This window comes from Paroedura picta, chromosome 4, assembly GCF_049243985.1.
Source record: "Paroedura picta isolate Pp20150507F chromosome 4, Ppicta_v3.0, whole genome shotgun sequence".
In the NCBI taxonomy this organism is placed as follows: domain Eukaryota; kingdom Metazoa; phylum Chordata; class Lepidosauria; order Squamata; family Gekkonidae; genus Paroedura; species Paroedura picta.
This window is the reverse complement of record NC_135372.1, coordinates 103,280,381-103,292,858: the sequence shown is the minus strand read 5'-3', so window position 1 is coordinate 103,292,858 and position 12,478 is coordinate 103,280,381. Positions and strand designations below refer to the sequence as shown.

The 12,478-nt window shown below is 42.1% G+C and overlaps 1 protein-coding gene across 2 annotated transcripts in view; it reads right to left on the bottom strand.

Moving 5' to 3' along the window:
* CR2 (complement C3d receptor 2) overlaps nt 1-12,478 on the bottom strand; it is a 75,126-nt gene that overhangs the window by 20,571 nt on the left and 42,077 nt on the right. Inside the window, exons 20-21 of one of the 2 annotated variants that reach the window (XM_077334840.1) lie at nt 10,764-10,940; nt 9,414-9,593 (exon numbers count right to left, since the gene is read on the bottom strand). In XM_077334840.1, coding sequence (XP_077190955.1) covers nt 9,414-9,593; nt 10,764-10,940 — 357 coding nt within the window. The remainder of the gene's footprint in view (nt 1-9,413; nt 9,594-10,763; nt 10,941-12,478) is intronic. The other variant, XM_077334841.1, reaches the window with a different exon arrangement.

Below are 12,478 nucleotides of genomic sequence, written 5' to 3'. Positions count from 1 at the left end.
GACCGAGAACTTCCAGAAGTACAGGCAGGATTTCGAAGAGGCAGAGGAACTAGAGATCAAATTGCCAACATACGCTGGATCATGGAGAAAGCTAGGGAGTACCAGAAGAACGTCTACTTCTGCTTCATTGACTATGCTAAAGCCTTTGATTGTGTGGAGCACAACAAATTGTGGCAAGTTCTTAAAGAGATGGGAATACCAGAGCATCTTATTTGTCTCTTGAGAAATTTATATGCAGGTCAAGAAGCAACAGTGAGAACTGAACATGGAATCACTGACTGGTTCAAAATTGAGAAAGGAGTTCGGCAAGGCTGTATACTGTCGCCTTGCCTATTTAACTTGTATGCAGAGCACATCATGAGAAATGCGGGATTAGAGGAGTCACAAATTGGGATCAAGATTGCAGGGAGAAATATCAACAACCTCAGATATGCAGATGATACCACTCTAATGGCAGAAAGTGAAGAGGAACTAAAGAGCCTGTTGATGCGGGTGAAGGAGGAGAGTGCCAAAGTTGGCTTGAAACTCAACATCAAGAAAACAAAGATCATGGCATCCGGCCCTCTCAATTCCTGGCAAATAGAAGGGGAAGAAATGGAGATAGTGACAGATTTTATTTTCCTGGGCTCCAAGATCACTGCAGATGGGGACTGCAGCAAAGAAATTAAAAGACGCTTGCTCCTGGGGAGGAAAGCTATGGCAAATCTAGACAGCATCCTAAAAAGCAGAGACATCACCCTGCCAACAAAAGTGCGTTTAGTCAAGGCTATGGTCTTCCCAGTTGCAATGTATGGCTGCGAAAGTTGGACCATAAGGAAGGCCGAGCGTCAAAGAATTGAGGCTTTTGAACTCTGGTGCTGGAGAAGACTCTTGCGAGTCCCTTGGACTGCAAGGCGAACAAATCAGTCAGTCCTAGAGGAGATCAGCCCTGACTGCTCTTTAGAAGGCCAGATCCTGAAGATGAAACTCAAATATTTTGGCCACCTCATGAGAAGGAAGGACTCCCTGGAGAAGAGCCTAATGCTGGGAGAGATCGAGGGCAAAAGAAGAAGGGGACGACAGAGAATGAGGTGGATGGATGGAGTCACTGAAGCAGTAGGTGCAAACTTAAATGGACTCCGGGGAATGGTAGAGGACAGGAAGGCCTGGAGGATCATTGTCCATGGGGTCGCGATGGGTCGGACACGACTTCGCACATAACAACAACAACATATCTAGACAAAATCAAATCAAGTTGCTGTTTCAGTTAAATAGTAATAATTAATAATATGATTATTACAGTGCAGGTTACCAATGTCCTCCTAATGAATGACACAAGGGGTTTTTTTTGTTTTTGTTTTTAAGCTGCTAGTACTTATATATACCCCCTTCAAGGATCGCTGCCTTGTTGTGGCAAGGGGGCTTGCGTAGTTCAGTGAAGCTATGAGCTATACCGTGCAGGGCCACCCAAGACGGACAGGTCATAACTGAGAGCTCTGACAAAAGGTGATCCACTGGAGAAGGAAATGGCAAACCACTCCAGTATCTTTGTCATGAAAACTCTATGGACAATTCCAAAAGGCAAAACGTTATGACGCCGGAAGATGAGCCCCTCAGGTCGGAAGGTGTCCAATATGCTACTGGGGATGAGCAGACGGCTAGTACGAGTAGCACCAGAATGAATGAAGCGACTGGGCCAAAGCCGAAAGGACGCTCAGTTGTGGAAGTAACTGGTGGCGAAAAGACAGTCCGATGCTGTAAAGATTTTTATTCCATAGGAACCTGGAACGTCAGATCCATGAATCAAGGCAAGCTGGACGTGGTTAAACAAGAAATGACAAGACTGAACATCGACATTTTAGGAATCAGTGAACTAAAATGGACAGGAATGGGTGAATTTAATTCAGATGACCATCAGGTATACTACTGTGGACAAGAATCTCGCAGAAGAAATGGAGTAGCCTTCATAATCAATAAGAGAGTAGGAAAAGCAGTCTTGGGATACAATCCCCAAAATGACAGAATGATCTCAATTCGAATCCAAGGCAAACCATTCAACATCACAGTGATCCAGGTCTATGCCCCAACCACTGCTGCTGAAGAGGATGAAGTTGATCAGTTCTATGAAGCCTTACAACACCTTCTAGAAGCAACGTCAAAAAATGATGTGCTTATCATCATGGGGGATTGGAATGCTAAAGTAGGAAGCCAAAAGATAACCGGGATAACAGGCAAGTTTGGCCTTGGAGTACAAGGCTGGTACAGGGCACAGGCTGGTAGAATTTTGTCAAGAGAATACAATGGTCATAGCAAACACTCTTTTCCAACAACCCAAGAGACGACTCTACACATGGACATCACCAGACGGTCAACACAGAAATCAGATTGACTATGTGCTCTGCAGCCAAAGATGGAAAAGTTCTATCCAGTCAATAAAAACAAGACCAGGAGCTGATTGTGGTTCAGATCATGAGCTTCTTGTTGCAAAATTTAGGCTTAAATTGAAGAAAGTAGGGAAAAGCACTAGGCCACTCAGGTATGAACTAAATCATATCCCTGACGAATACACAGTGGAGGTGACAAATAGATTTAAGGAATTAGATCTGATAGACAGAGTGCCTGAAGAACTATGGACGGAGGTTCGCAACATTGTACAAGAGATAGCAACTAAAACCATCCCAAAGAAAAAGAAATGCAAGAAATCAAAATGGCTGTCTGAGGAAGCTTTACAAATAGCTAAGGAGAGAAGGGAAGTGAAAGGCAAGGGAGAAAGAGAAAGATACACCCAATTGAATGCAGAATTCCAGAGAAAAGCTAGAAGAGATAAGAATGCCTTCTTAAATGAACAGTGCAAACAAATAGAAGAAAACAATAGAATGGGGAGGACCAGAGATCTTTTCAAGAAAATTGGAGATATGAAGAGAACGTTTCATGCAAAGATGGGTATGATAAGGGACCAAAATGGTAGGGACCTCACAGAAGCAGAAGAGATCAAACAAAGGTGGCAAAATTATACAGAAGAACTATACAAGAGCGAGCTTAACATCCCTGATGACCACAATGGGGTAGTTACTGACCTGGAGCCAGACATCCTGGAATGTGAAGTCAAATGGGCCTTAGGAAGTCTGAGCAACAATAAAGCTAGTGGTAGTGACAGCATTCCAGTTGAACTATTCAAAATCTTAAAGGGCGATGCAGTAAAAGTGCTACACTCAATATGCCAGCAAATTTGGAAAACTCAACAATGGCCACAGGATTGGAAAAGGTCAGTTTACATTCCAATCCCAAAGAAGGGCAATGCCAAAGAATGTTCAAACTACCGCACCATCGCACTAATTTCTCATGCTAGCAAAGTTATGCTCAAAATCCTACAAGCTAGGCTCCAGCAATATGTGGACCGAGAACTTCCAGAAGTACAGGCAGGATTTCGAAGAGGCAGAGGAACTAGAGATCAAATTGCCAACATACGCTGGATCATGGAGAAAGCTAGGGAGTACCAGAAGAACGTCTACTTCTGCTTCATTGACTATGCTAAAGCCTTTGATTGTGTGGAGCACAACAAATTGTGGCAAGTTCTTAAAGAGATGGGAATACCAGAGCATCTTATTTGTCTCTTGAGAAATTTATATGCAGGTCAAGAAGCAACAGTGAGAACTGAACATGGAATCACTGACTGGTTCAAAATTGAGAAAGGAGTTCGGCAAGGCTGTATACTGTCGCCTTGCCTATTTAACTTGTATGCAGAGCACATCATGAGAAATGCGGGATTAGAGGAGTCACAAATTGGGATCAAGATTGCAGGGAGAAATATCAACAACCTCAGATATGCAGATGATACCACTCTAATGGCAGAAAGTGAAGAGGAACTAAAGAGCCTGTTGATGCGGGTGAAGGAGGAGAGTGCCAAAGTTGGCTTGAAACTCAACATCAAGAAAACAAAGATCATGGCATCCGGCCCTCTCAATTCCTGGCAAATAGAAGGGGAAGAAATGGAGATAGTGACAGATTTTATTTTCCTGGGCTCCAAGATCACTGCAGATGGGGACTGCAGCAAAGAAATTAAAAGACGCTTGCTCCTGGGGAGGAAAGCTATGGCAAATCTAGACAGCATCCTAAAAAGCAGAGACATCACCCTGCCAACAAAAGTGCGTTTAGTCAAGGCTATGGTCTTCCCAGTTGCAATGTATGGCTGCGAAAGTTGGACCATAAGGAAGGCCGAGCGTCAAAGAATTGAGGCTTTTGAACTCTGGTGCTGGAGAAGACTCTTGCGAGTCCCTTGGACTGCAAGGCGAACAAATCAGTCAGTCCTAGAGGAGATCAGCCCTCACTGCTCTTTAGAAGGCCAGATCCTGAAGATGAAACTCAAATATTTTGGCTACCTCATGAGAAGGAAGGACTCCCTGGAGAAGAGCCTAATGCTGGGAGAGATCGAGGGCAAAAGAAGAAGGGGACGACAGAGAATGAGGTGGATGGATGGAGTCACTGAAGCAGTAGGTGCAAACTTAAATGGACTCCGGGGAATGGTAGAGGACAGGAAGGCCTGGAGGATCATTGTCCATGGGGTCGCGATGGGTCGGACACGACTTCGCACATAACAACAACAACATATCTAGACAAAATCAAATCAAGTTGCTGTTTCAGTTAAATAGTAATAATTAATAATATGATTATTACAGTGCAGGTTACCAATGTCCTCCTAATGAATGACACAAGGGGTTTTTTTTGTTTTTGTTTTTAAGCTGCTAGTACTTATATATACCCCCTTCAAGGATCGCTGCCTTGTTGTGGCAAGGGGGCTTGCGTAGTTCAGTGAAGCTATGAGCTATACCGTGCAGGGCCACCCAAGACGGACAGGTCATAACTGAGAGCTCTGACAAAAGGTGATCCACTGGAGAAGGAAATGGCAAACCACTCCAGTATCTTTGTCATGAAAACTCTATGGACAATTCCAAAAGGCAAAACGTTATGACGCCGGAAGATGAGCCCCTCAGGTCGGAAGGTGTCCAATATGCTACTGGGGATGAGCAGACGGCTAGTACGAGTAGCACCAGAATGAATGAAGCGACTGGGCCAAAGCCGAAAGGACGCTCAGTTGTGGAAGTAACTGGTGGCGAAAAGACAGTCCGATGCTGTAAAGATTTTTATTCCATAGGAACCTGGAACGTCAGATCCATGAATCAAGGCAAGCTGGACGTGGTTAAACAAGAAATGACAAGACTGAACATCGACATTTTAGGAATCAGTGAACTAAAATGGACAGGAATGGGTGAATTTAATTCAGATGACCATCAGGTATACTACTGTGGACAAGAATCTCGCAGAAGAAATGGAGTAGCCTTCATAATCAATAAGAGAGTAGGAAAAGCAGTCTTGGGATACAATCCCCAAAATGACAGAATGATCTCAATTCGAATCCAAGGCAAACCATTCAACATCACAGTGATCCAGGTCTATGCCCCAACCACTGCTGCTGAAGAGGATGAAGTTGATCAGTTCTATGAAGCCTTACAACACCTTCTAGAAGCAACGTCAAAAAATGATGTGCTTATCATCATGGGGGATTGGAATGCTAAAGTAGGAAGCCAAAAGATAACCGGGATAACAGGCAAGTTTGGCCTTGGAGTACAAGGCTGGTACAGGGCACAGGCTGGTAGAATTTTGTCAAGAGAATACAATGGTCATAGCAAACACTCTTTTCCAACAACCCAAGAGACGACTCTACACATGGACATCACCAGACGGTCAACACAGAAATCAGATTGACTATGTGCACTGCAACCAAAGATGGAAAAGTTCTATCCAGTCAATAAAAACAAGACCAGGAGCTGATTGTGGTTCAGATCATGAGCTTCTTGTTGCAAAATTTAGGCTTAAATTGAAGAAAGTAGGGAAAACCACTAGGCCACTCAGGTATGAACTAAATCATATCCCCAACGAATACACAGTAGAGGTGACAAATAGATTTAAGGAATTAGATCTGATAGACAGAGTGCCTGAAGAACTATGGACGGAGGTTCGCGACATTGTACAAGAGGTAGCAACTAAAACCATCCCAAAGAAAAAGAAATGCAAGAAATCAAAATGGCTGTCTGAGGAAGCTTTACAAATAGCTAAGGAGAGAAGGGAAGTGAAAGGCAAAGGAGAAAGAGAAAGATACACCCAATTGAATGCAGAATTCCAGAGAAAAGCTACAAGAGATAAGAATGCCTTCTTAAATGAACAGTGCAAACAAATAGAAGAAAACAATAGAATGGGGACCAGAGATCTTTTCAAGAAAATTGGAGATATGAAGAGAACGTTTCATGCAAAGATGGGTATGATAAGGGACCAAAATGGTAGGGACCTCACAGAAGCAGAAGAGATTAAACAAAGGTGGCAAAATTATACAGAAGAACTATACAATAGCGAGCTTAACATCCCTGATGACCACAATGGGGTAGTTACTGACCTGGAGCCAGACATCCTGGAATGTGAAGTCAAATGGGCCTTAGGAAGTCTGAGCAACAATAAAGCTAGTGGTGGTGACAGCATTCCAGTTGAACTATTCAAAATCTTAAAGGACGATGTAGTAAAAGTGCTACACTCAATATGCCAGCAAATTTGGAAAACTCAACAATGGCCACAGGATTGGAAAAGGTCAGTTTACATTCCAATCCCAAAGAAGGGCAATGCCAAAGAATGTTCAAACTACCGCACCATTGCACTAATTTCTCATGCTAGCAAAGTTATGCTCAAAATACTACAAGCTAGGCTCCAGCAATATGTGGACCGAGAACTTCCAGAAGTACAGGCAGAATTTCGAAGAGGCAGAGGAACTAGAGATCAAATTGCCAACATACGCTGGATCATGGAGAAAACTAGGGAGTACCAGAAGAACGTCTACTTCTGCTTCATTGACTATGCTAAAGCCTTTGATTGTGTGGAGCACAACAAATTGTGGCAAGTTCTTAAAGAGATGGGAATACCAGAGCATCTTATTTGTCTCTTGAGAAATTTATATGCAGGTCAAGAAGCAACAGTGAGAACTGAACATGGAATCACTAACTAGTTCAAAATTGAGAAAGGAGTTCGGCAAGGCTGTATACTGTCGCCTTCCCTATTTAACTTGTATGCAGAGCACATCATGAGAAATGCGGGATTAGAGAAGTCACAAATTGGGATCAAGATTGCAGGGAGAAATATCAACAACCTCAGATATGCAGATGATACCACTCTAATGGCAGAAAGTGAAGAGGAACTAAAGAGCCTGTTGATGCGGGTGAAGGAGGAGAGTGCAAAAGTTGGCTTGAAACTCAACATCAAGAAAACAAAGATCATGGCATCCGGCCCTCTGAATTCCTGGCAAATAGATGGGGAAGAAATGGAGATAGTGACAGATTTTATTTTCCTGGGCTCCAAGATCACTGCAGATGGGGACTGCAGCAAAGAAATTAAAAGACGCTTGCTCCTGGGGAGGAAAGCTATGGCAAATCTAGACAGCATCCTAAAAAGCAGAGACATCACCCTGCCAACAAAAGTGCGTTTAGTCAAGGCTATGGTATTCCCAGTTGCAATGCATGGCTGCGAAAGTTGGACCATAAGGAAGGCCGAGCGTCAAAGAATTGAGGCTTTTGAACTCTGGTGCTGGAGAAGACTCTTGCGAGTCTCTTGGACTGCAAGGCGAACAAACCGGTCAGTCCTAGAGGAGATCAGCCCTGACTGCTCCTTAGAAGGCCAGATCCTGAAGATGAAACTCAAATACTTTGGCCACCTCATGAGAAGGAAGGACTCCCTGGAGAAGAGCCTAATGCTGGGAGCGATCAAGGGCAAAAGAAGAAGGGGACGATAGAGAATGAGGTGGCTGGATGGAGTCACTGAAGCAGTAGGTGCAAACTTAAATGGACTCCGGGGAATGGTAGAGGACAAGAAGGCCTGGAGGATCATTGTCCATGGGGTCGCGATGGGTCGGACACGACTTCGCACATAACAACAACTTATATATAAGGTTGCATTTATTTTTATTAATTTTCCCTTCTCGGAGCTTGGAAGACCTCCCCCCATGCACAAGTTCTCAGTACCAGTGAGTAATACCCCCCCCCAAAAAAGCCATGATTAAGTGTGATCACATAAAGTGAACAGATAAATTGTACTTCAGTGTACAAGCAAATTGAGGAAAAATTAGACAAATTGCATTTGAAAAACTTTTGTTTGTGCCTTAGTTTACTTGATCAAGCTATCCAAACCTATCTTCTCTAAAAGAAGGAATGTGTACTGATGTGTACTGATTTATCTTTTCAGCTCGAGTCTATTTCCAGTTAATACGGACAGGGAAAAAAAGACAATTTTTTTTAAAAGCCAGGAACCTAGTGAGTTAAAGTACCAGGATAAGATATCTTCTCTCTACCACTCATCTTTTCTCTATGACACAGTATGCGTTCCTGGGCAATGCTCAAATGTTATCTATGAAAACTTTTTATATGTTGTCATCAGTGATCCCAAACATCCTATTTGGGTTCATCAGTAGTAGCATATGTACACAGATTTCAATGCATTTCTATGGTATTGTTCCACTTAAAATGGCAGTTGACTAATCTTGGGAGGGAGGCAGTTTGACATGCTTTTGTCATTGTTAAAGAGCTCATCACTGGTAAGAAACTCACCTTAGCATGGAGGGGCAGAGAAATTCCATGTGTCAATTCAGTGCAATAAATGGTTGCCTCTCCAATCAGAGTGTACCTATGCTCATGTGTATTTCACAAACATTCTATCACTAAATACTGTGGATTCCTGGCTGCTGTGAAAGACATTTTAGACTTCTGGGGAGCCTATGGCACTGTATATATTGGAAAGGATCAAAATATGTCTGACCATCATAGACTCAAATTGTTACATTTTATTACATGTATTTTATTAGAGTCTTGGATGTATGATTTTAGTGCTTTTCTATCTTTAAAGTGTCACAAATGTATTTCTGGTCATTATTCAGATCGTACATTCAGCACAGTGTGAAATTATAAGGTTTACAGCCTTAAAATAAGTGTAATTACAAAAGTAAATAAGAAGAATTGTTTCTTATATGCCACTTTACCAGAAGGAGTCTCAAAGCAGCCTATCCTTTCTTCACCCTGTGAGGTAGGTGAGGCTGAGAGAGCCCTGATATTACTGCTTGGTCAGAACAGCTTTATCTGTGCTGTGGAGAGCCCAAGGTCACCCAGCTGGCTGCATGTGGAGGAGTGGGAAATCAAACCCAGCTTGCCAGATTAGAAGTCGGCACTCCTAACCATTACAGCCAAGTTGAGTATCATTTGGGGAGGAGAACTCCTAACTCTTCCTCATGTGCACATGGAAGGTTGGGTGCCTTTCAGTTCAGATCCTAGAACAGTGCCAGTCTCAGTCAAATCTATACTCCAATCATTCTCATCAAAAGGGGTGAAATCTAACACAGAGGTACATACCCCTGACACAGAGGGGCACAGGAAGATCCCATGTGCTGTCCGATTGGCATTCAATTGTATTGTTTCCTTTGAGAATGTAACCAGGGGCACATTCAAATGTGGTTGTCTCCCTGGGTTTAAAGAGCAGTTTAGATGTTGTTTTTCTTCCATTAAGAATTTCTGGGTGAATACAACCTTTGACTGTAAATGGAGACGTAAAACCGGTATTAGATTCCATAATGTCTGAGGGATGGACAAAGGAATGTAGTGCAGTAGAATCATTTTCTTTATAGAAAATCTTGATCTAAACTTTAAAATTCCACTTTTCCTCAATATGATGGAAAGCACCTTTAGTGATATTTGTCTGGAGTGGAGTTTTCTGCTGGTTATAACTTATAAGTGCCTATGGTAATACAATTTTCAACAGGGTTTTGTTGTTATTTGCTTGCTTGCCTTTTGTCTTCTATATCAAGGGTGAATAGACATCATTTTCTTGGAGTTACTTCATTTTTTTTTCAACAAGCTTGGGAGCTCCAAGTCACAAAATGGCACCCTGTGCAAAATTACAGCATTTCAGAACATCGCATCCCTTCCTCATTCAAAGCAAGAATGTATGGGTGGCAAGTGTGAAAGAGGAGGAGAGCAAATCTCGTGGTTTTCTCATTCAACATCTATTTTATGTGTAGCTCTCAGCTAGTGGTTTATGTCCCAGCAACCGTGGGGCTTAGTATTAGTCCTGGAGAAAGGCAGAGTTTTCATACAAATTGCTAAAAATTTGAACTATCTCAATCTCCTGCCAACCCTGCTACAGATTATCCATCTGTGACTGTTCTTTATTATGACAGTAGTAGTAACTGAATGTCTGTAAACATACAAAAGTCTTGCTTAGAAAAAGTGGGCTTTTTGTTTCTATCATGATGAGTCTCAGAGTCTTTCAGAGAATAATTGTGAGGAACATAAGATGGATAAGGTTGAGAAGCACTCTTCTATGTAATGAGGCTTCCAAAAGGCCCTCTAAGTAGTTAGGTGCCCCTTGTATTATTGTTGGAGTCTTTGGATGCAAAAGAATGTATGTTTCCTGGTCAGCCCTTGCTGTAGTGGTTAGAATGGAATAGTCTAAGAGGCAACAGTTTTAAAAAGTTGAAGACTGGAATTTTGAAAGTATACCTTGAATAAGACTTTGTCGGCCTTAAAGATGCCACAAGACATGAACTTTGTTCTGCTGCTTCAAACCAACATGGCTTGTTGGCTCCTCACCTGAATCCTTTGTGTTTTATGGTAAATTACAAGTTCTACCCTTAAAAAAATAGCCTGTTTGATGCTAAGAAATAACCATGTGAGTTGTAGGAACAAAGTTCAGCATGACTTCACCTTTACACTTAGGGACAGATGGCTCCCACATTCCAGAAGACAGACAGTAGATTGTTGCTGCCCCAGTGAGAAAGTAGCCTGGGTCACAGTGGTAAGTCACAGAGGATCCAAAGGCAAAATCTTCCAGAACCTCAGTGTCAGGTTTCCCATTGGCAATCTCCTGAGGTGCAAGACATCCTGCAGAGAACACATTTCAATATTAAATGATTAACCCAACATAGAGGTTACAGCAAGACCCTGAACCTCTTTCATGGATGTAAATTCTAATAATTTCAGCTCACCAATAAATTCAGGTCATTAAATGTATTTAGGACTGTATTATTTGACTGTGTAACTCTGCACCAAAGAGAACCATGTAGCTCAGTGGAGATGAAATTTGAATATAATATCAAAACTTTTTTTAGAAACTGAAATTTTCAGCACGAAAATCTTCACCTCCTTTTGTCTTTAATATTATGAACTAGTCTGAATTTTTAATAAAGCTCATACATTGTTTTTCATTATTGCGCAAGGCAAAGGCCCAATCCAGGCATCACACAAAACCTTGATGGACTACAACAATGATTAGTTTTGAAACCAGCATGCAGCTCACTATCATTCAAGCCTCAGTTTTATTGATACCTCTGATCTCATTGTCTTTGCTCTGTAATCTGGAAGGGCATCAGCAGAGAGACCCCCAACGTACCTTAATTAACATAAATGTCTACATTCAGATGATCATATAAACCATTATCAAAATGGGTAGCTATGTTAGTAATTCAGTAGCAGCAGGAAAAAGCAAGAGTTCAGTAGCACAAAATTTGTGGCAGGGAAAGAGATTTATGAGACACTGCTCACTCCTTCAGATATAGATGTTAACCATAGTTAATTTAAATAACATATGGTTTTATGTGCTATCTGAACTGAGCCATATCTCAAAAAGCAGAATTTAGGCATTCCAAGTTGGACTATTGCAACTTGCTATACAAAGGGCTATCCTTGGCCTAGATCCAGAAATTACAGCTGGTACAGACTGCAGCTTCACAAGTCCTTACAGGGACCCTGTGGAAGGCTAATATTCGACCTGCCCTACAACAACTGCATGGGCTGACAGTGGAGAAACAGATTAGGTCAAGGTCTTGATATTGTCCTTTAACACCCTATGTTGTCTGGGCCCTGCGTATCTAAGGGACTGCCTTTCCCTATATACACCAAGCTGCTGTAATCCCTGGCCTTAAGGATGTTCACCAGGTCTCAACCATTGCTGGGGCCCCTTCAGCCCTGGCCCCAACCTGGTGGAATGAGTTGCCAGTCGAATTCTGTGCCCCAAAGGAGCTGTTAAAGTTTTGCAGGGCCTGCAAAGCCAGGCTTATGCTGAGACCATGGCTAAACAGAAATTATATGGGTCTTGCTCCTCTTTTACATTTCCTCTTTTACATTCTATACTACCCTCAACCAGGATAACAGGCAGAGAGTGTTGTGGCAGATGGAGGACAGCAAAGGAATTGCTTTATATTGTAATTATATTTTATAATTATATTTCACAATTCAATGTAATGTTGTAACCACCCCAAACCCACTAGTGGGGAGGGAGATCAGCATAATTTTTTTAAAAAATAAATAATAAATTCACTGTCATTAGACATGAACTGAACTCTTGAACTGCAAAAATGCATACAGTATTTACTCAAATGCAAGACTCAGTGTTTGCTGCAAGTGTACCATATCCCCAAAAA